Raw genomic sequence first — 22438 nt, forward strand, 5'->3', positions numbered from 1 at the left:
GGTCTTAATTTAAGACATAATTTGGTCTTAAGTGAAACATAGGATCTAGTCCAAAAGATGAATATACCTGAACTGCTCAGTGATAGTGAAGATAATGTAGTGAAATTTAACGTCCTTGTAGGGAAGTAGAGAACACCACTGGAGTGTTTAACTTCACAAAGGGGAACTATATAAAAATGAGGATGCTAATTAAATGGAAATTAAAAGAAACAGTCACAAGGGTGAAATGCCTGCAAGCTGCATGGAGACAATTGAAAAACACCATAATAGAAGCTCAAACGAAATGAGTACCCCAAACAAAAAACAGTAAAAGGACCAAAAAATGCCACCATGGCAAAACAGCAGAGTAAAAGAGGTGGTTAGAGGCAAAAAGGCACTCTTTAAAAAGTGGAAATCAGATCCTATTAAAGAAAATAGAAAGGAACATATACTCTGGTAAATCAAATGTGGAAAAACATGAAAAAATGGGAGTTACCATATCAACTATAACTTAGTTGGTATGACAACACCCATTTTTTCATGTTCTCTGTGTGTGTGTGTGTATTATATATATCCCTACTGTATTTTCCACTGCATGCATCTAATGAAGTGGGTTTTAACCCACAAAAGCTTATGCCCAAATAAATTTGTTAGTCTCTAAGGTGCCACAAGTACTCCTCGTTCTTTTTGCTGATACAGACTAACACGGCTACCACTCTGAAACCTGTCTCCAAGAACTGTGTGATTCCAGGCATGCATATCCACAATGGAATACAGATAGGGTTTGCCAGAGTACATATGTTCTCCTCTTCAGCATCATGATATGCCTCTCCAAGAGGGAAAACAGTTTTTTGTTGCATTTCCCGGTCCTTCCCTCTGATGTGACTTGGCTGCAAAGGACTGCAGTCTCCTCTCTGTACCATTGTCTCTTGCTGCACCTCCTCTTTCTTCTCTTATTTGATTTGGTGTTGCTTCACCTGCCGCCTAGGGTAACCAGATAAAAAGTGTGAAAAAATTGGGATTGGGGGTAGTAGCTGTAAGGTATATGAGACAAAGCCCAAAATATCGGGACTATCCCGATAAAATTAATACATCAGGTCACCCTACTGCCACGAGGCCACACCTGGAGCATGGTGTCCAGTTTTGGTCCCCCCACTACAGAAGGGATGCGGACAAATTGGAGAGTCTAGCGGAGGGCAACGAAAATGATTAGGGGGCTGGGGACATGACTTACAAGGAGAGGCTGAGGGAACTGGGGTTATTTAGTCTACAGAAGAGAAGAGTGAGGGGAGATTTGATAGCAACCTTCAACTACCTGAAGGGGGGTTCCAAAGTGGTGGCAGATGACTGAACAAGGAGTAATGGACTCAAGTTGCAGTGGGGGAGGTTTAGGCTGGATATTAGGGAACACTGTTTCACTAGGAGGGTGGTGAAGCACCGCAGTGGGTTACCTGGGAAGGTGGTGGAATCTCCATCCTTCGAGGTTTTTAAGGCCTGGCTTGACAAAGCCTTTGCTGGGATGATTTAGTGGGTGTTGGTCCTGCTCTGAGCAGGGGATTGGATTAGATGACCTCCTGAGGTCTTTTCCATCCCTAATATTCTATGATTCTGTGCATCTTTGGGTTGTGTTATCAGTTCATTTAAACCTTTCTGTTTACCTCGGTTTTGTGAAGTGCTGTGTAGATGTCAGTGATTCTCCTGCAGGTGCTGTTCAAAGAAATGTAGATCAGTCAATTGCTACAGTGAAGGTGGTATATATGGTTCCATTCCCAGACACACACAATATACCTGTACTTCCATACCCCCCATTCATTTCTCATATCTACCCAACAGTTTGGCACCTGCAGTGATATGGTAACAGCTTTTACAAAGCTTGCGTAACTTTGTCCATCATAAAGTTATGATTAATGCATAATATTATTTGTGGTTCTAGCTTAGATTAAACTGGTGATTTTTCTAGTGGCTTGCTGTGGGACAGGAGGAAGGGGGAAAAAGAGCAGAAAGTTGATATAATCAAGGTCAATTAAGGTAGTAAGGTTATAGTACTGTAATGCAACACACACTTTTTTGGTTTCACTGTCTGCATAACAGTACAGTATGAGTTCCCTCTCTAGAGTATTATAGTACATTGCATGCAAGTAAAGCCATTCAATGATGTATAGGCATCATTTGTGCAAGCTTCAAAGCCTAAAGGCTCTTAAGTTTATTGATGCCATGCACTACAGGCATAAAAGCTAGTTAATTTTAAGCCTGATTTTTCTTATGTCACCTGACACTATTTGAAAACTTTTGGGACAAATATTAGGCAAAATTTTCAAAAACCCCTAAGTCACTTAGGAGCCTGTGTCCTATGCCAAAGGTGACTTAGGTTCTTAAGTTCCTCAGTGCCTAAGGTCACTTTTGAAATGGGATTTGTGCTTCTCAAAATTTTACCCATTAAGCAAGCAGGGATTCAACCATATTTTTGTGTGAAGAACATGGTGTATCTTCCAAAAATTATAGCATTTACTCTGGGTATAGAATGAGTTTGGAGAATTTACAAGCAAATTAGTTAATAAGTTAAAATTTAATTTTAAAGTGGGTCCTTTAAAAGTTTAGCACTCAGTGTCAGGCCTTTTCCGTATCCAAGTGATCTTAAGAGAATAATGCGGATGCCTCAAACTTCACAAATAGTTAAAACTAGTGTCTCAGGACTGGCTACACTTGAAGACGTTTAAAAATAGGATTATTGGACATTCTTTACTGTTATACCTCATTACTGAAAGATTATCCTTCACTGACAATGAGCGCGCACACACACAAATATCTTGCATGTCTTTAAAAATTAGTTTATTCTAATTGGGGCACGCAAATGTATTATTATTCACTATTCATAACTTTATGCTCGACAAAGTTATGCAAGCTTTGGAAAAGCTGTTGCCATGCTGCTGCAGCTGCCAAACTATTGGGAAAATAGGGAAAACGATGGGGTGGGTATGGAGAAACTGAATAAAATTGTACTAGTTGAAAATGAACATTGCTGTAACTGCTGTGGTTCTCTGAACTCAGATTATACCTTTTAAAGTTATCATTTCCTATTCAGTTACAGGTGTAATGAGCTGTGCTAAGTCTGAAACCACTAGGCTTTTTAACTAGACCAGAGGCTTATTTGAGTTTGATAATCTCTCTTTGCAACACTGGAACCTACCATACTGACTATGGACTTTTACTATAACACACATGAGGAAAGTACAATAAATCATTTTACTTTATCATTTTCAAAAATTATAACTTTAAGATGTGTAATCAGTTTCTATATTTTATATGAAGACTTTCATTTGTGTTCAGCAGGACTTTTTTTTAAATTTAAGTTAATATTATTTGCGAACACTTTTTTCCTAGCAAGTAACACACTTTCTCTTACAGAAGGAAAAGGAGAAAAAAAAAGATGAGAAGAAGAGAGAGAGGGAATCAGAAAAACCATTGAAACCCCTAACCAGTGAAAAGGTAAGACAACTTCATTTTATTTTTTAATTTACAAATAGATACAGTATTAGGCCATGTATTGTGCCTGGAGTTAGATAGATGTATTTGAAATATAAAAAGATGTCTGAATAATAGTCCAAATTAACTAGTGTTAATGGTTCATGAATGCTTGAGTGACTGTCTGACCTGCAAAGACTGACAATGACAACTTTCCATCCATTTAATGGGACGGGGAAAGAAGGGTTCATATTAAAATGTTTATCTGATCCTAGTAAAATAAAAGTTGACAAGAATTAGACCTAAATGGTTAAGCTTTCAAAAATACACTGTTGCACTCATAGTTACTGTGTATTTTTCATGCATATTTTTTTTGAAAACTAAGGTCTATGCTGTTGAGTAGTGTCAAGTTTACACACCATTAGAGCTCTGGTCTGTAGATGCAGCACAGATGTGTATCTGAAATTAAATTGTAAAATAATATATGGATTAACTACGACAGTATGTTGTGGAACTCTGTCATTGATTGAACAAATAACTTAAGTGAACACCAAGGAGGGAGAAGAATTGTTCAATAGCTAAAACTAGGATGATGATTATTCCTCAAAGTAAGCTGAATATCAGAATAATATTCTGAATATCAAGGTCTTTCAGATTGTGGAAGGGAATTAGTGGAGTCTGCAGTACTAAGTACAGTTAGGACTAGACTGGAAAAAGTACCAATAAATACTTTGTAGGAAACAATCCTGGCAGAGGAATGGACTAGATCAGGGTGGCCAACCTGTGGCTCCAGAGCCACATGCGGCTCTTCAGAAATTAATATGCAGCTCCTTGTATAAGCACCGACTCTGGGGATGGAGCTACAGGCACCAACTTTCCGATGTGCCGGGTGGGTGCTCACTTTTCAACACCGGCTCTGCCACAGGCCCTACCCCTCACTCCATCCCTTCCACGCTGTCCCCTGAGCCTGCTGTGCCCTCGCTGCTCCTCCCCCCCTCCCCCCCCCCAGAGCCTCCTGCACGCCACAAAACAGCTGATCTGGACATGTGGGGAGGGAGGGAGAGGCTCTGATCGGAGGGGTGCCAGTGGGTGGGAGGCGCTGGGAGCAGGGAAGTGGAGCTGATGGGGGTGGCTGCTGATGTATTACTGTGGATCTTTGGCCATGTACATTGCTAAATGCTGGCTACTTCTGTGAAAAACAATTAGCATGTTCCTAGAACTTTTATCCTGCAGTGTAGTCCAATACTATGTATAATTCATTGGAGTCTCTATCTGCCAGTTTATTTTTGCTGTGGCAATGTAGTGTGTCACAGCTGCATAAAAATACCATCTTTCATATCTGTTGTTTTATTAATATAATTAAAGTATGTTTTGTTCTGAATGTTCACTTGTCAAACTTTTTTGTCATGTTGTAACTAATCTTCCATGAATAATATCCCAGCATCTTGATACCAGAAATTCACAAAAACTTTAAAAACAGAAAAGTTTAAAAGAAGATATCAGAATGCATTGGTATCATTGCTAGCATGAGCTTCTCTGAAGATATTTCGGGTAGTTGAAATGGAAGTGAGAAAGATATTGCTTTATTGAATATACCAGAATACCAAGCTATATCATTATGTAATAAAAAAGTTAAAATACAACCAAGAAAGCTGGAGGTGAGGGGTACAAGGTTACTTTCCTTTGTAAACCTGTCAGATAGTAGCATACATTCTTAGTTCTCCTCTCCTTAGTACTTTTGCTCTTGGATTCTGATGTATTTTTCAAGATTTTAGATTCAAAATTGTGGTATGGTCTTGTCATTGTTTTAACATAAATCTATTTCCAGTAGTTAAGTTACTTAAGATTTTGCCTTTTTATGTACTGGCAAGTCACCAACAAAATGTCTCCAATCATGATTCTGTTAAGTTGTCCTCTATCGACGATTTTGTGTATCGTTTCTCAAAATGTGTGGGGTTGGGCTTCTCGATTATTCTCTGTCCTTGTTGTTAAAAAAAAAAAAAAAAAAAAAAAGTCATTAGCTGTTGTGAAGAAAACCTTGGAAATATGACTTGAGTGCAACCAAGGAAAGCAGTGTTTGCCTGAGGCCTTGTCTATGCTACAAAATTAGGTCAACATAAATAGCTTTGCATCACCCTAGTTGTGCATATGTCTACGCTAAAATTTATCTCCCACTGATATAAACTTTTCATTATGCTGACATAGTAACATCATCTCCCCAAGCCACATTGAGCCATGGTCGATGTACTGAGGTTGACGGAGCTTGAGTGTAGATGCTGTGTTACCAAGGTCAACCCTATCAGTCCTCCAGCAGCTGTCCCACAATGCCTAACACTTACTGCTCTGGTCAGCATTGTGAACTGTACTTCCAAGGAGTCATGTTGATCAGAAACCCCTTCCCTCCACCTGCTCCATTAATGCCACCAACAGTCTTGAATTGGTTCTCACTATGCCCCACAGCAGTTTGTCCTGCAGGAAATCATCTCTTCTTGTGGCTCTGCAAACACTGGAGGATTGTGAATCCTGTGCTTCCAGTGCTAATGACAATAGTGCAGAGCTGTGCAAGCTCCATCTCTCTGTCAGAGATGGCGAACAGCGACAAGACCTGCGCAGGTTCATGACCATATCAAAATAGGTGTGAAAGTTATGGAGTGGAGAAAATTGCACGATGGGAACTTGACCACCATGCATTGTCAAAACTTCTCAAAAAACAGTGAGGATACAGATCGGGATACCTTTTCATGGTGCTCTGCACTGTACATAAAAGCAAGCAGTCACGGCCAGTACGGCACAAAGAGCCAACTATTCATGAGCACAAGCTATATATTAACTGTGGAGGCTTTATGCGAATGTAACTTGCAGTGGCAAAAATTTGAAGTGTAGACATGCCCTGAGGTTTCAGTACATATGAAACAATAACTCTAAGGTGTGAACTACCCAATTCATTTCAATGTGTGCCAAATCAGATGTCAAAGATGGTACTTTAAATGTCAGTATAGTTAACTATTACACTGCTCATCCAAGCAGGTATCGTATCATATGAAGATCTACACAGTTTACTCTGAAGCTTTGCTTTTACTAGGAAAAAGGTGTATTTTTAACATGTTAGCTGATCGAGGAAAATCTCCCCAGAGTTTACCTTAATCAGTTACATTAAAAATACAGCTGCTTTGCAGCTGTACACTTTACATCAGGATGAACACTTTTTAACTCTTTGGCTTTTTTTTCCTAATGTGGATGTGACCTTATTGACTGTTAGTTTGGGTAGGCCTTTAATAATGCATGAGGGACAAAATGTGTCAGGTAATACCTCTTATGGGATCAACTTCTGGTGGTGAGAAAGACGAGCTTTTGAGCTTACACAGACCTCTTCAAGCCTCTAAGATGAGGGCCCAACATGACTACAGCAACACTGTATATATTTAATAACTCATGTCAGGGTTGAAGTGTGTGTGGGGTAGGGAAAGGGATCACTTCATTTTCTTGAAAGCAGGGTTCAAGATCCAGAAGTTCGGGACAAGATTTTTTTTATTCATCTCTTGGGTTTTCCCCATTTTTTTTAGTTTGTGGAAACAAGGCACACAAAGCCAGGCTCTGAATCTAATGCTATTGTTCCAAAATATGGTGGTAATGATGCTGATTGCTTTGTGTAATGAGGCCTTGTAGCCTCAGAAGTCTTTGAGCACTGACCGTGTTTGGCTACATTAAGGGAACTCTGTTCATTAAAGAACTTTTCCTTCCAATCAAGTTTTAAAGTATGTTACCTTTACTTTGAAGAAATGTCAGGATATAAATGAGCTGTGTGGTGTAACTTACCTTTTACACACTAATTTCCTAATTGGCTTTGAGACTCTTGTAGTGACTGTATGCTTTTGTTCTTGATCCTCAAAGGATTATTGTTCCAACACAGATCTCCCCTGCTCTAAAAATACTGTCTGTCAAGGTACTCCTGTGTCTTAGATCTTTAGCATGAGACTAGCAAAATTTCCTTAGCTCTTAAAGTGTAAAATGTTTGGATCCCTAAGGGTGGCAGATACAGTAGTGTTGTGAAAATTAAAATGGTAATGATTGCAAAGTGCTTGGAAGTGGGTTTTGGTTTTTTTTACAATCTTTTTATTCAGTGTATTCCACCAGTTTTGACTGACCTCAGCTTAAAGAACAGTGAGTCTTAGAGTGATTATGGTTAGAAAGGGGACTGTTCAAGTGGTATCAATAAACAGATTTGCCCCGATGTGCTTTTGGTGTATCTGCTTGTTTCAGTAACAAAAATTATTTTTCTACTTCTACTTCTGTTAGTCCTGCAGAATTTGTAAAATGTAGGAAAGTGGGGTGGAGTCTATTCTATTTTATGCAGTATCAGCAGAATTCTTAATCAGGTTCCAGTTGCATGCCAAACTTATCCCTGTGGAAACTTTAAATCTTGCTGAGGACAGAAATTGGCCCTCAGAATCTTTGACTAGTAAAGATATGCACACTGATAATGTAGCTATTTTCTCATCTCAGGTTGAGTTTTCACAGGCCTGCCAACTAGGGAAAAACACCCTTTAAATTGTAAACAGAACATTTACTCTTGAAACCTTTGAGACATAATTGTCAAGGAGTATCCATTATGCCATTGTTTTTGCAGGCTGACTTTGGAGAAGAACTGTGCTCTAAAATCAGTAAGCAGGGTTGGTTGTTCATTTTGCTCGCTTTAGGGATGAGACTGGGTAAGAGACATAGCATTTCCAAGGACAGCCAGCTAGTTGTCCTCAAAAATACCAGTTATGGTAGTTGTGTTCAGTAGTTGTATAAATAACAATTATTTTATTACAAGGATACAACAACGCATTCAAATTAAAGTTTTCAAAGTTTAAAAATCCATTTGGCAGGGTGAACAGGAATCTTTTCCAGGTGAGTTCTATCAGTTGAGTAAACGCTAAGCTTTCATTTAAAAATAAAAATGTTTCTAGCTCTTATGGGTTCAAAGAGAGTCTTCCATGTGTGAACCAAGTGTAATCAATATAGTGCTATCTTCCAAAGTCTGCAGTCACTCAGATCCAGTGCCACCTCCTGTTATCCATAGTTGCACCACAGTGAAAAGTGGCCAGAATCTTATCAGTTTTACTACAGCTATTTAGAACCCTGTGGGCAGTGGTGATACTGACAGAACTCCTGTGGGGTTAGGAGGTCTATTATGAGCAGCAGCTGCAGAGGCAGTCCCTAGAGCACTAGTAGACATTTTCCCATTGAAGGAGCCAGAAGGCTAGAGGAGGGGCAAAAGAGCAGAGGCCCTCCTCCACACTTTTAGCAGCCAGGTGCCTCTGTGGTATGATCCCACTACCATCTGATCAACTTTCAAACTCCTTCCCCAGTTTCTTACCCCCTCTTGCTGTGATGAGTATATATAGGAGATCACTACTTCATTTACTCCTTTTATAGACTCCTGGATGATGTGGGAGGGTGGTGTCTTCACTACTCTATACCACCTTCAGCTTTTGCAAGAGGTTTTTCTGCTACTGTATCCCTCATCCAGCCCCTGATATTTGAGTCTTCAATGAGTATCTCATTCTCCTATCTTGCAACCAAATGGTGAGCGGGACTTATGGTTTATCAGACTTCTACTAGCTGGGTACTGATAGGAAAATGGATTCCTGAGTGAAGACTGGGATTAGCAGTTTAGTAGGAATTCTAGCACTCTTCTCTGATCCCAGCTTCTGGGAAAGGGAAGGAGGGGTTATTATCTGGGTGTTGTCTCTAGATAATGCCCCTCCAGCCATCATTTATATGGATATTGTGGATGACTAGTAGGTTTAGGTATCTGTTAGCTATCTGGTATAAAGCCCAGAGTTTTCCCCATGGGAATCTTTCTAACACCTAAACTTTTTAAATGTATTTTAGGATTTATTCTCCAAATAATTAGAAGTACCTTAAAACACTTCTCTTATAAATGATAGGGCCCTGACAGTTGACCTGTTTTTCTTTTTACTGGATTCTGCTGTTTATTTTATAACCAAATTTTAAATTACTTTAAAAAGTAATCTAAATGTAAGATGTTGGGTTCAAGTTGATAGTGGTCAAAATCTGAAATTTTGAATGTCTGAATTAATTTAAGCGTTAAAACTGTAAATACAGAAAAAAGATATTTATGTAAATATTAAATCTGAATAAAATCATGTCCAATTTAAGTCTGTTGTGGATGGACCTCTTCAGTTACTATTACCAGTTATTTTTTTAGTACAAAATATCATGTTCTGAACCCTTCATTTTCTTAGAAAAACACTTTATTACATGAAGTTGTATAAACAGAATTTTATTTCAAATTACATTTGAAAAGCACTTATTTTTACATCAGCGACCAGTAGGTACATCTGTGGATAAATTAAAATATTGTATGTTGTGTTGATTGGACATCTAATTGGACTCTGGAAACATTACATCATATACTGGAAAAAAAATCTGTTTAGGACAAAACCAGAAGCATACCATGTGGCTGTCTTCTGTACATCTTTTGCAAACTTTGCCTCTGTGCGCTCCACAGCATTCACTCCAACCATGGGGGCCCAGTAAAGAGGACTCTAGCTCTGTGCTGCTATGTCAAGGGGGATATCCTTCTGCTGTCCCTGATACAACAACTGAGAGCTGGTGACCACCTTTGCACTCATGATGGACTGAATGGAAAGCACAAAGAACCCAAAAGTGGCTCTTGAGCTTCCACTTCATCGAATCTGTTATCTATCTGTCCTCCTAAAGCACTTTTAAAATGGCTGTCACAATGATATTTAAGTACTGGGTACACTTGTTTAGCATAACAGACTTTGAAAAGCAAAATCATGTCCATGATCTATTTAACTATTTCAGTGTATACATATCAAGAGAGCCTTCCCATGTATTCTAGGCCCCCTTGACATGACATAAAATTTCACTGGTTAAGTGCAGAAGTACATGTGAATATAACTATCAATAAACCAAGCAACTCAAAATTTCAAATTATCTTCCACCTCCAGCAAATTGTGGGATTGTTTTTTCCCCTCCTCTGTCGTCTTTCCTTCTCCCATCATATCTGTCGGATACAGACCATTATAGAAGTAATTGGATAAAAGCCGAGGCCAAGAGATATGGGCATGTGATTTGACCTGATAAGGTTGAGCTTGGGCTAGATCTGACCTTTGGTTCTGTAGCTGTGGTCCTGCCATTGAGAATGTTCTATCCCTAATGCCTGGCTCTCAGGGCTGGTCTACTAACAAATTTGCACTGAAATAACAAAAGGTATGAATTAAAACTATTTCATTATTTTGGTACAAGTTGGTATGTAAACCAGCCCTTATTCTGAGCTTCTCCAGGCTGCCCCTGTAGAGCACAGCACTCTTGATGGGTCACAGATGGTAAAGAGACCTTTGATGGAGCCAGGTTCTGAACCCAGTTAGTTATTTATAGACTTTGACTAGGACAACTAACTCTATTGGGCAGTGAGCTGTGCCGTTGGATTATTCAGTGTGTTTTGTAAAAGCAGAAAGATGTCACCTTGCCTGTGCTTCCTTTAGGACTATATGGGCAGTTTGTTTACCTTTCAAGTCTGACCCCGATGGTTTTTTTCAGGCAGGGGGGCGGAATTCTGGGCCATACAGGTTTCCATTTTTGTATATTTTTTAGCTTAACTAAATGAGCAAAAAAGTATAAAATACATATAACAAGATCAACTTAAAGTAGGTTAATATCAAAGCATCAAATTATTATAATCAGGTTGATTAAACCATATTTAAACCAAAACTTATAATTTGGGAGGGCAGCAGTTCTGATCAGCCCCAAAGTAATAGGTTACTACCAGTCTCAGTGCCAGTTGATATATTTATATTCTGATCAAATGCCTAATACAGAGATGGTCACTCCCAGGTTGAAGCTAACGTTGAGACTGTTGTCGTGCTGTCTGGATCAGCTCACAACTGTTAGTGCCTACCTCAGGACAGACTGTCAAAAACAGGGCAGACACCCCAAACTAGTGGTATGTTCTATAATTAGATTTCACCAACTCAGTAAAAAATGTGAACTCCTGGGTCACTATAACAGTTTTACCATGGAGTCACAGACCATCCCCTCAGGCTCTCCAGTCTAGCTTGCAACCCAGGCACGCTGGACTTAGTGATAAATGGTCACTTTCACCAAAAATCACAAGCAGAGCTGTCTCTAGGGGGGGGATGCGGGGCCTGGGGCAGAAGTCATGTCACTTCTGGCACTGACTGTGCCGGGGTCAGGTAGGGGAGTCTGCGGGAGGCGGTGCCTCCCCAAACAGCTAGGTGTGGCCATGCCCACACTCTCCCCGCCCCCCTCCCCGGCCCTGCTTCAGCAGTGCCTCCACCATCCTGAGGCTGGGGAGGCTTTGGCACTCCTGCGCGCTCTCCCTCCTGGTGCTCCGGGACTGTGGATGCTGCAGCTGTGCCACCGCGCGCTCTCCCTCCCAGTGCTCCGGGGCACACGCTTTCCCTCGGGTGGAAGGGTTGGAGCTGAGGGTAGCCTCCCGCAGCCAGCGGTTCACCCACTGCCCATGTGCAGCTGGCCAAGTGCGGGGCCTGGAGCGGTTGCCCCAATTCGTTGTCCCCTAGGGATTGCTCTGGTTCTAAGAGACCAGTCACTTACCCCCGATCAATTGGTGTCCTAGATCTTACACCAAAGACAATACCTGTACCCAGTGCTGTAATAAACTGTCTAAAGCAGGGGTGGGCAAATGTTTTGGCCTGAGGGCTGCATTTGGGTATGGAAATTATATGGTGGGCCATGAACGCTCACAAAATTAACAAGTCAGAGATATTCAAATAAACTCTATTTAATAAAGATACATTTTAGTGGGAATAAACACAAACCTTACTTATTATACATATACCATCATAACAATGCATTACAATAATTAAACCAAATTTAACCCCTTCCCATGCCCTCTTTGATTAATGTGAACAGTGCAGCTGGTCACCCTTCTTTACAATGGCATGAAAGTCTGATGTCACTCTTGTTGTGGAAATCCACAATACTGAGCTGAGATGCTAGTCAGTTTACTGGGATCTGTAGCGAGATTTGTTGTAATTCAGCAGGGAAAAGGTTTGTTCGCACACATAGGTGGAGCCAAACAAAACAAGGATTTTCTGTGCCACCTTGCGTATATTTGGAAACTTTGTTTCACTCGAGGCATAAAACTCGTCCAGTTTTTCTGAATTGTAATTTTCCCTTAAGGTGGAATCGCACTGGAGATCAATGAGCTCCAGTTGTAATTCTTGCGGGGCTTTCTTGTAGTCAAATGACAGTGGGCATGACAGCAGCTCCAGTGTCTTCTCTATCTTCTCAAAGTCAGAGAATCTATGAGAAAATTCTCCGTGCAAGTCACTCAAAATTTTGCTGTAGTTCTCTCTCTGCTCTGGTGACATTTCCAAGTATTTCAGTGTTGGAAAGTGAGCAAACACTTTAGTTTTGTTTTCAAAACAAATTAAGGACAAACTTGGCTTTGAAAGCTGTCACATGAGAATACAATTTATGTACAAACGCATTCTTTCCTTGCAGCTTTACATTAAGTTCATTTAAATGTGCCAGGAAATCCGCACCAAAAGGGATGTTGTACAGCCAGTTTGAATTCTGTAATTCAGGGAAATCATTTTCTTTCCCCTGCATCTTCAGAAAAGTGCGAATTTCATCTGTGAGCTCCCACACTCACTGCAATACCTTACCTAGGTTGAGCCAGCAGACATTTGTATGATAAAGTAAGTCCTGGTGTTCGGCGTCAGTATCTTCAAGAAGGGAAATGAATTGCTGATGATTAAGTCCCCTCGCTCTTATGTAGTTCGCTATTTTCACTACTGTGCGAACAACATGATCAATGTCCAGGGCATTTTTTAGAGGGCCTCCTGATGTATAATACAAAGCAGAAAAATCACCTCTTTATTAGGGTCATCGTCTTTTATTTTGTCCTGAATTCTTTTAAAAAGTCCTATGTGTTTCCCAATTAAATTTGGTGATCCATCTGTGGTTACATTTGCCAGTTTACTCCAGGGGAATTTCAGATGTTCAAGGCAGCCAGACGCCCTCTCGTATAAATCCGATCCCTTAGTTGTGCCTTTCATTGATTCCATTAATAAAAAAAATCCTCTGATTTCAAATTTATCTTAAATTCCTCTGACAAAAATCAGTAACTGTGCTGTATCCTTAAGGTCAATGCTGTCATCAAGAGCTAACGAAAACAACATGAAGCCCTGTGCTTTCTTGTTCAACTCAGAAGCCAAATGTTCATCAATCACTTCTACACGGCGAGTAACAGTTCTTCGTGACAAACTAATATTTTCAAATTTTTTTTGGTATTCCGGGCACAGCAAGCCAGCAACATCAACCATGCATTCTTTTAAGAACTCCCCTTCAGCAAAAGGCTTATGTTTAGCAATTTTAAATACCAGAACATAACTTGCCTTTGTAGTGGCTTCCTGAACTTTCGCTTGTTGTACATAAATATTTTGCTGAGCTTTTAAGTTCGTGGTGAGTTTCTCAGCTTTTCTTGCCTTTTCCTCAGTTGTTAAATTGTTGCCATAATTAGGGTGTTGCGTTGAAAAACGGCGATTCAAATTATATCTCTTGAACACGGCGATGCTCTCCTGACAAATCAGACATACAGCCGTCGAGTTCACGTTTGTGAGTTCAAACAGCAAAGAGATGAAAAATTTTCTTGTGACCCTGTTTAATCTTTTACATTTGGTTGTCCAGTCCATGAGACGAGTTCCCTTGCACATAGTATGTCCAAGGTGTGATAGTACCAGTCCTTTCTATTGTGGTGTTTCTGAATGGCTGGTTGAATCTTGATAGGCCTCCTTAATGGGTGGCAGAGGGTGATGGTAGTGGTGGGAAGGATGATTCCTGCGTTTGGGTTGACAAGTTCAGAGCAAATATTTTCAAAGTTATTAAGAAAAATTCTCATTTCCTTATAGCGTGGAGTACAGACATGACAGGTGAGTTTAATGCATTTAACAATTTATAAGCATTTCATTATAGTCTAAACATAAATACCTTCTTATAAGGCTAATACTTGTTTTGAACAAAACTAACATACAGGTGAGCTGGTTTAGTTTCCAGCTATGAATTTCATTATTTAGCTAACACCTACAGCCTTGGCCAGAGCTGGCCCTTATTTTACCAGTATCACAACTATGTTGCTGAGGCCAGTTAAGGCAGTCTATCCAAATTGTACATGGTTAGGCAACTATCCTTTCCCCTCCCCAAGATACAGTTACATGAAACATTCTAATGTAATTCAAGAGGATACAGCTTATGTTTAAAATTAAAATGAATTTAACTGAAAATATTATTTCTCAGGATTAAACAGAGCTCCTAACCCACAAAATAGATGCCTTTTTAATACAGTGAGATTATTTAAGATCGTGTTATTTTAGGTACTTGAACTATTCTCTATATGCACAATTTTAAGATAAATTCTGTGGCTTTTTTATCTGTACACTCACAAGCTACTAGTCATCTGTTGGAGTTTAGGAAGCTGGTAAATGGTTGAAAAGATTAGCTGATGATTTTCTTGGCTTAACTGTTTAACACTGGTGAAATTGCTGGCTCTTTGGAAGTAACTTGTTTGTAAATGTCAAATTTTAGATTTTGCATGTTGACCTTCTTCCACTTGGTGACCAGCTAGGAGGGTTGCATTAATTTTGATGGAATATATGGGCCCAGAGAGTCGAAGTTGTTAACGTGACCAAGTCACTGCCCTAATTGTTTTTTGAGCCATGTTATAGTTTTAGCCTTCACAACATCCTCTGGCTATGAGTTCCACAGTACTTTATTGTGTGAAGTACTTTCTTACGTTTGTTTTTAAATCTGCTGCCTATTAATTTCATTGTGTTTCCTATTTCTTGTTATGTGAAAGAGTAAATAACACTTCCTTATTCACTTTCTCCATACCATTCGTGATTTTATTGACCTCTATCATATCTCCCCATAGTCACCTTTTTTCCAAGCTGAAAATCCCAGACTTTTTAATGTCTCCTCAGATGGAAGTTGTTCCATACCCTTAATCATTTTTCTCTCTTCCTTTTCCAATTCTAATATATCTATTTTGAGATGGGACAACCAGAACTGCATGGAGTATTCAAAGTGTGGGCATACCATGGATTTATGCAGAGGCATTATATTTTTTTTGTCTCATTATCTATCTCTTTCCTGATGGTTCCTAACAGTCTGGTAGCTTTTTTGATTGCCATTACACATTAAACAATGTTTTCAGGGAACTATCCATGATGACTCCAAGGTCATTCGTGAATGGTAACATCTACTTTTTAGACCCCATCATTTTGTGTATATATAGTTGGGATTAGGTTTTGCCAATGTGCATTACTTGGCATTTATCAACATTGAATTTCATCTGCCATTTTGTTGCCCAGTCATCCAGTTTTGTGACATCCTTTTGTAACTCTTCATATTCTGCTTTGGACTTGACTACCTTGAGTAATTTTGTATCATCTGAAAACTTTACCATCTCACTGTTTACCCTTTTTCAAGGTCATTTATGTCAGTTAAGAGTATTATTGATTGGTTCCAACATGTCAGATCCCAACTCCAAGAAGCATGGGTTTGAGATGTGCATTCTGTCCGGCAGTTTTGCTGGTGTCTGTGCACATTCGGTTCCTGAAGTGTTTAGGCAAGAATCACTTGCCAACATGTTGCGCTGTCTGTAGTACAATTAGTACTGGTGACTGGAAGAGGAGAGAGAACAGACTACAGGGTCTTCTGTTACAATAGGCCTTATCAACCATGCCTCAAGGATCTGATAGATAGATGTAAAGGATATAAGAAGAGCAGGGGACCTGAATCAGCTCTGGCTATTTTGGGAGTCAAGAAATTGCTTCTGCTGCAGCTCCAAACTCCACTGCCAAGTCAGCTGAGCTTCCAGTAGCACACCCTCGGACCAAATCTGGTTCAGTCTTCTGGTGCAGACACCCTAAGGTTCCTCGAGACTTACCGGAACTGACTTCTTTGGTTGTGCAGATGACAAAAACAAAATTAAAGCACATTTTGAGTGTCTCCTCAAGTCATTCACATCATGATGACTGGAAAAAGGCTAATGTAGTGCCAATCTTTAAAAAAGGGAAGGAGGAGGATCCTGGGAACTACAGGCCAGTCAGCCTCACCTCAGTCCCCGGAAAAATCATGGAGCAGGTCCTCAAGGAATCAATCCTGAAGCACTTACACGAGAGGAAAGTGATCAGGAACAGTCAGCATGGATTCACCAAGGGAAGGTCATGCCTGACTAATCTAATCGCCTTCTATGATGAGATTACTGATTCTGTGGATGAAGGGAAAGCAGTGGATGTATTGTTTCTTGACTTTAGCAAAGCTTTTGACACGGTCTCCCACAGTATTCTTGTCAGCAAGTTAAGGAAGTATGGGCTGGATGAATGCACTATAAGGTGGGTAGAAAGTTGGCTAGATTGTCGGGCTCAACGGGTAGTGATCAATGGCTCCATGTCTAGTTGGCAGCCGCTGTCAAGTGGAGTGCCCCAGGGGTCGGTCCTGGGGCCGGTTTTGTTCAATATCTTCATAAATGATCTGGAGGATGGTGTGGATTGCACTCTCAGCAAATTTGCGCATGATACTAAACTGGGAGCAGTGGTAGATACATTGGAGGGCAGAGATAGGATACAGAGGGACCTGGACAAATTGGAGGATTGGGCCAAAAGAAACCTGATGAGGTTCAATAAGGATAAGTGCAGAGTCCTGCACTTAGGACGGAAGAACCCAATGCACCGCTACAGACTAGGGACCGAATGGCTAGGGAGCAGTTCTGCGGAAAAGGACCGAGGGGTTACAGTGGACGAGAAGCTGGATATGAGTCAGCAGTGTGCCCTTGTTGCCAAGAAGGCCAATGGCATTTTGGGATGTATAAGTAGGGGCATAGCGAGCAGATCGAGGGACGTGATCGTTCCCCTCTATTCGACATTGGTGAGGCCTCATCTGGAGTACTGTGTCCAGTTTTGGGCCCCACACTACAAGAAGGATGTGGATAAATTGGAGAGAGTCCAGCGAAGGGCAACAAAAATGATTAGGGGTCTGGAACACATGATTTATGAGGAGAGGCTGAGGGAACTGGGATTGTTTAGTCTGTGGAAGAGAAGAGTAAGGGGGGATTTGATAGCTGCTTTCAACTACCTGAGAGGTGGTTCCAAAGAGGATGGTTCTAGACTATTCTCAGTGGTAGAAGATGACAGGACAAGGAGTAATGGTCTCAAGTTGCAGTGGGGGAGGTTTAGGTTGGATATTAGGAAAAACTTTTTCACTAGGAGGGTGGTGAAACACTGGAATGCGTTACCTAGGGAGGTGGTAGAATCTCCTTCCTTAGAAGTTTTTAAGGTCAGGCTTGACAAAGCCCTGGCTGGGATGATTTAATTGGGGATTGGTCCTGCTTTGAGCAGGGGGTTGGACTAGATGACCTCCTGAGGTCCCTTCCAACCCTGATATTCTATGATTCTATGTGGATCTGAGATCCATAGAGGTAGAACCGCAGGATAGCTCCAAGAGTACGGATCAGGAAAAAAAGACCATCAGATCAGATTGTGGCAGCCCAGCCACATACTTATAATAGTGATGACACAGGTTCATTTGGATCCACACCTCTTAACAGATTTCATCTTACTGCAGAGCTCACTTGTTAAGAGATGGAGATGAGGGACTGAGCGAGGGCTCTCTGGAGCTGATATCCCTACCCCCTAAGAGTCCAGCTGGCTCATTATTCTCCATGTTTCAGATCCCTGAATCAGCTATCTCTCAGTTTGCTTTGTGGTCAGATCTGGGATTAGATCCATAATAAGATGTGGAGTCATATCAGAGACTCGTACTGAAGACTATTCCCTGAGCAAAGGCTTCCTCTTCAGAATAATAATCCTGGACAGCCTAGGTATCAACCAGGTCATATGATTTCAGGTTAGGGGACTTGACAAGGCTAGACCATGCCACCTTGGATGTCTTGGCCATATTGGCCAACTCCTGCTTATCAATACGGTACGGGTAAATTTGATTCTCTGGTGCTGGAGTGTCATCAACTTTAACCTACAGATTCAAGGGGGCTGGATCCAAGATGTGCTGATCCAAGAACAAGGGAATGTTCCCCTCCCTTGCCACCAGCATGTACTTATGGAAGAGGAGATATCTCAGGATGAATCCTAAGATTTCATTGAACTGGAAAGTGGTCCACCTTATGATGACAATGTGGTAAGAATGACAGCATTTTTCCTTTGAAGGATACAGTAGTGTTTCATGAACTAGTTGACAGAATGGTATCCACTTTAAAAATTTCCATCAGTGGCTTTGGTGGAGGCCACACATGTAGTTTTTTGACATTCTCGGATCTATGGCAAAGGCAAAAGTTTCGTTGCCTATGTTAGGGCTGTGGCAACCAGCAAAATCCCTTTAGTCTCATCCATTATTGTGCCAACCAATTTCAAAAAAGGCTGACAAGTTATATCAAATCCTGTATGAGGGACTGTCTTGTCATGGGCACCCTCAGCCTAATTCTCCTGTTACAGCAGCGACATTCCAAAAATCAGGTCTTTAACCCTCTACCTCTTATGAGAAAGAGGAGGAAAAGTTGTACTCTCGAGGGAGAAAATTATTTTTGTCAACTTCCTCAATACTTGCAAGGCAAACTATCAAGCAGCCATGGCCAGGTTTCAGTTTCAACTGTGGGAGAAGATGTTGCACCAAGTTTCAGAAGAAGAGACCTCTGTCTCCACATTGAACACACACACATGACATTTTCTAATAAATATCCATTTTGATGCTCAAGTTGAGAGCTGCAACCACTCTTCTAGTTCATCCAAAACTTCCATCCATCTTGCTCTCTCCTTCTTTCCTCTAGAGACTCCCTTTGTCATTTCTGCCCAGTTTGGGAGAAAAATAACACTGGACAAGTGAGTGATGGAATTAATGACATCTGGCTACACTATTCACTTTCACACCATCTCAGGTCCCCAAATACTTTCCCCTTCCTTTTCAGGGGCTCCTCTTATGAGAGGCTTCTGAAATAGGAGGTGGACTTAAACTGGGAGTGTTAGACCCTGTACATTCCTTTACGTAGGCAAGGGTTTTTAATTCTAAATACTTCCTAATATCCAAAAGAAAAGGTGGGGGAAGACCAATACTGGACCTCAAGTTCTAAACAACTTTATCCAAACTTTCAGATTCATAATGGTAACTTTTTGTGTCCATAATACCATTGTTGGATCAAGGAGACTGGATTACAACCCTTGTTCTCCAGGATGCTTATTTTCACATAGTTTGGCATCCTGCCCACAAGAGATTCCTAAGGTTCATTGTTGTCCAAGAACATTTCCAATATAGAGTACTCCCTTTTGGTGTTTCAACTGCTCCAAGAGTGTTTATGAAGCTATTAGCAGTAATGGCGCTTATCTGAGACAGATGGGAGTGATAGTCTTCCCATAGCTCAATGACTGGCTTCTCAAGTCTCCATCCTATGAGGAAGTTCAAACAGCAAAAAACAAAGCCATAGGTCTTTTCAAGATTTTGGGATTAAAGGTAAACATGGAAAAGTCCACTCTGGTCCCAGTGCAACGTATGGAGTTCACTGGAACACTGCTCAGTGCTAAGACTGCCAGAGCCCATTTACCTCTTGACAAGCTCAATAGTATAGTAAATCTAATAACACAACTACAGACCATACCTAGAACAGTGAGATCATGCCTTCAGGTTCTAGATCACATGGTATTGGGTAATTTTATGACATCTGATGCCAGACTGCACTTCAGAGGCATGCATACATGGTTTAAGACAGTAGACCTACCCAGCAAGCACAGTGTGAATACGAAAGTTATAGTTCCCTGGGACATTCGTCAGTTAGTAGAGTGGTGGAAGAACCTGAACAGAATTTGCATAGGAATGATTCATACCTCCCATTCTAATGAAAACTATAGTGACTGATGCATCACTGACAGGTTGAGGGGCACATCTGCAGGATCATTGATTTCGGGCAAATGGTTGCTTTTGGAGCCCTTTCTTCATATCCGTATTCTAGAACAGAGCAGTTTGAAATGCTTGTGCTCACTTTCTACCACTACTGTTTTTATTGGATGAAGTGTTCATTTTCCTCTCCTGTCACTAGATAATTGTATGCTGTGGTTAGCTCTATTTAGGATGATTGTTGCATTTCAGTGATTGGTAAACTGTTCCTATATATATACAGTCTGTGTAAAGCACTTGGAGTCTTACAAAAAGATACTAAGTATTAACTGATTTATACTGTAATTGTATTTTGGCTTTCATTCAGTGTTTTCACAGCAATTCACAAATCAGTTTTGAGGTTTTACTTTAAGGTTAATCTTTTAGACCTGTATCAATGGTCTTTAATTAGTTCCAAAAAAAGAAAAGTAGGAAAAAATGTATTTTTTTTAATATCAACACTTCTCAGTTTTTCTAGGAGTTAATGTAAAGAATATATAAAAATGATAGGTGTTTTACGTACCTATGTCAGGAGAGCTGTAATTGTATAATTAGTTGCAGAACTGCTAATTTGAAACTAGAGGATCAATAGTCATCTTTTGGAAACAAAAATTCAAGTGTTTAAAAATGAGGCATGTTACTCAAGAAATACAGCAGCAAAATATGCATGCTCCTTTTTTGTTCAAGTGTGGCAGAATTGCACCTTAGCAGAACTTCAGAACCTTAATTTAAAAACTAAACCAAAAGGTTTTGACCGAATCTTACTTGAATGAGGTAAAATACAATTATCAGGGGTGCCTTATCTTCTTTATTTAGTAAGATGAAAGTGACATGTCGTTGGCCTCAAACAAGCATTGAAATGTATTAGATCTGGAGTCAGAAGTAAAATGGCGAATCTATTTGTATGTGCAGTAGACCTCATAAAACAAGCTAAGGTAAATGCAGTCTTATCTTGGATTAATAGCATGTTTAAAAAATGCAGGAATAGTACATTTATATTGCATGCCTTCTTTCTGAGGGAGTTTCACCTCTAAGTTTTGTAATGAATAAAATATTTCGCTAGAAGCAATAACTTCGGCCAGCTCTAGAACCTTTGCAAAATAGTACAGATAACCTTCAGTGAATGTCAAATTTCAATAGGAAGCTGCAGATAATTGGCTGGATGCTAAACATAACTATAGCAACTGGAGCCAAGTCAAGTGATTGGCGTCAGGAAATAAAGATCAGTCTCTTACCAGCACTACAATGTGTCGCTATTTTATTTAATGATGTCAGAGGATGTCAATAGGAGCAAGGTAAGCCTCCTGAATCCATCTGTCTTGAACGGAACTTGACAGAGATCTGGAGCATGGGTTTGCAGAGCTATCAAATTTATTTAGTGGTAGGTGGCAATTTAGAGCAGTCAAAATGTGAAATCTTCCACACAGCTGTGTGTTTGTAAGCACTGATTCATTTGGACATCTATCTACAGTACACTTCAGTGGGAAAACTGAAGGGAACTGAAAGTTGCTAGGCAATTCCATCTAGAAATTTCAAAAATACTGTTATCCACACAGTGACATTTAGGAAAGGTATACTTTTCTTTACAAGAATACATTTGCGACCATTACTTTTTTTATATAGGTCTATAAAATAGTGATTCTTCTTCAAGTGATAGTCCCTATGGGTGCTTCACTTCAGGTGCACTATGCACCTTCAGTTAGAGATGTCTTTCTAGCAGTGTCTGCATGGTCTGTGCATTCATCCTAGCTATCTTTTCACCCCATACTGAGGGTATATAGGGCAGTGCTGAAGGAACTGTTGGTTCAGTTCCTTCTCATCTGCTTCTGGCCTGAGACACAGCTCAGCAATGTGCATGTATCTAGTTTTAATAGTCTGGTGTTGTATATAGTTAACTGTTAGATTGTTAGGGATAGTGTTATGTTTATTCTGTGCATTTTATTGTATTTTCCTTACTTCCTGTCCCATTCTTCCCAAGAGAGAATGCTCTTGTTTACTTGTTTGGGGGACAAATAGCCTTCTCTGCTGTTTAGGGGAG

General features: G+C 40.3%; 1 protein-coding gene across 2 annotated transcripts in view; it reads left to right on the plus strand.

The window, feature by feature from the left end:
• The window catches only part of SMAP1 (small ArfGAP 1), a 247875-nt gene that overhangs the window by 102975 nt on the left and 122462 nt on the right, over positions 1–22438 (plus strand). For both annotated transcript variants that reach the window (XM_074947930.1, XM_074947929.1), the window contains one exon: positions 3385–3465. In XM_074947930.1, the coding sequence (XP_074804031.1) occupies positions 3385–3465 (81 nt within the window). The remainder of the gene's footprint in view (positions 1–3384; positions 3466–22438) is intronic.

This window comes from Natator depressus, chromosome 3 (genome assembly GCF_965152275.1).
Source record: "Natator depressus isolate rNatDep1 chromosome 3, rNatDep2.hap1, whole genome shotgun sequence".
Taxonomy (NCBI): Eukaryota; Metazoa; Chordata; order Testudines; family Cheloniidae; genus Natator; species Natator depressus.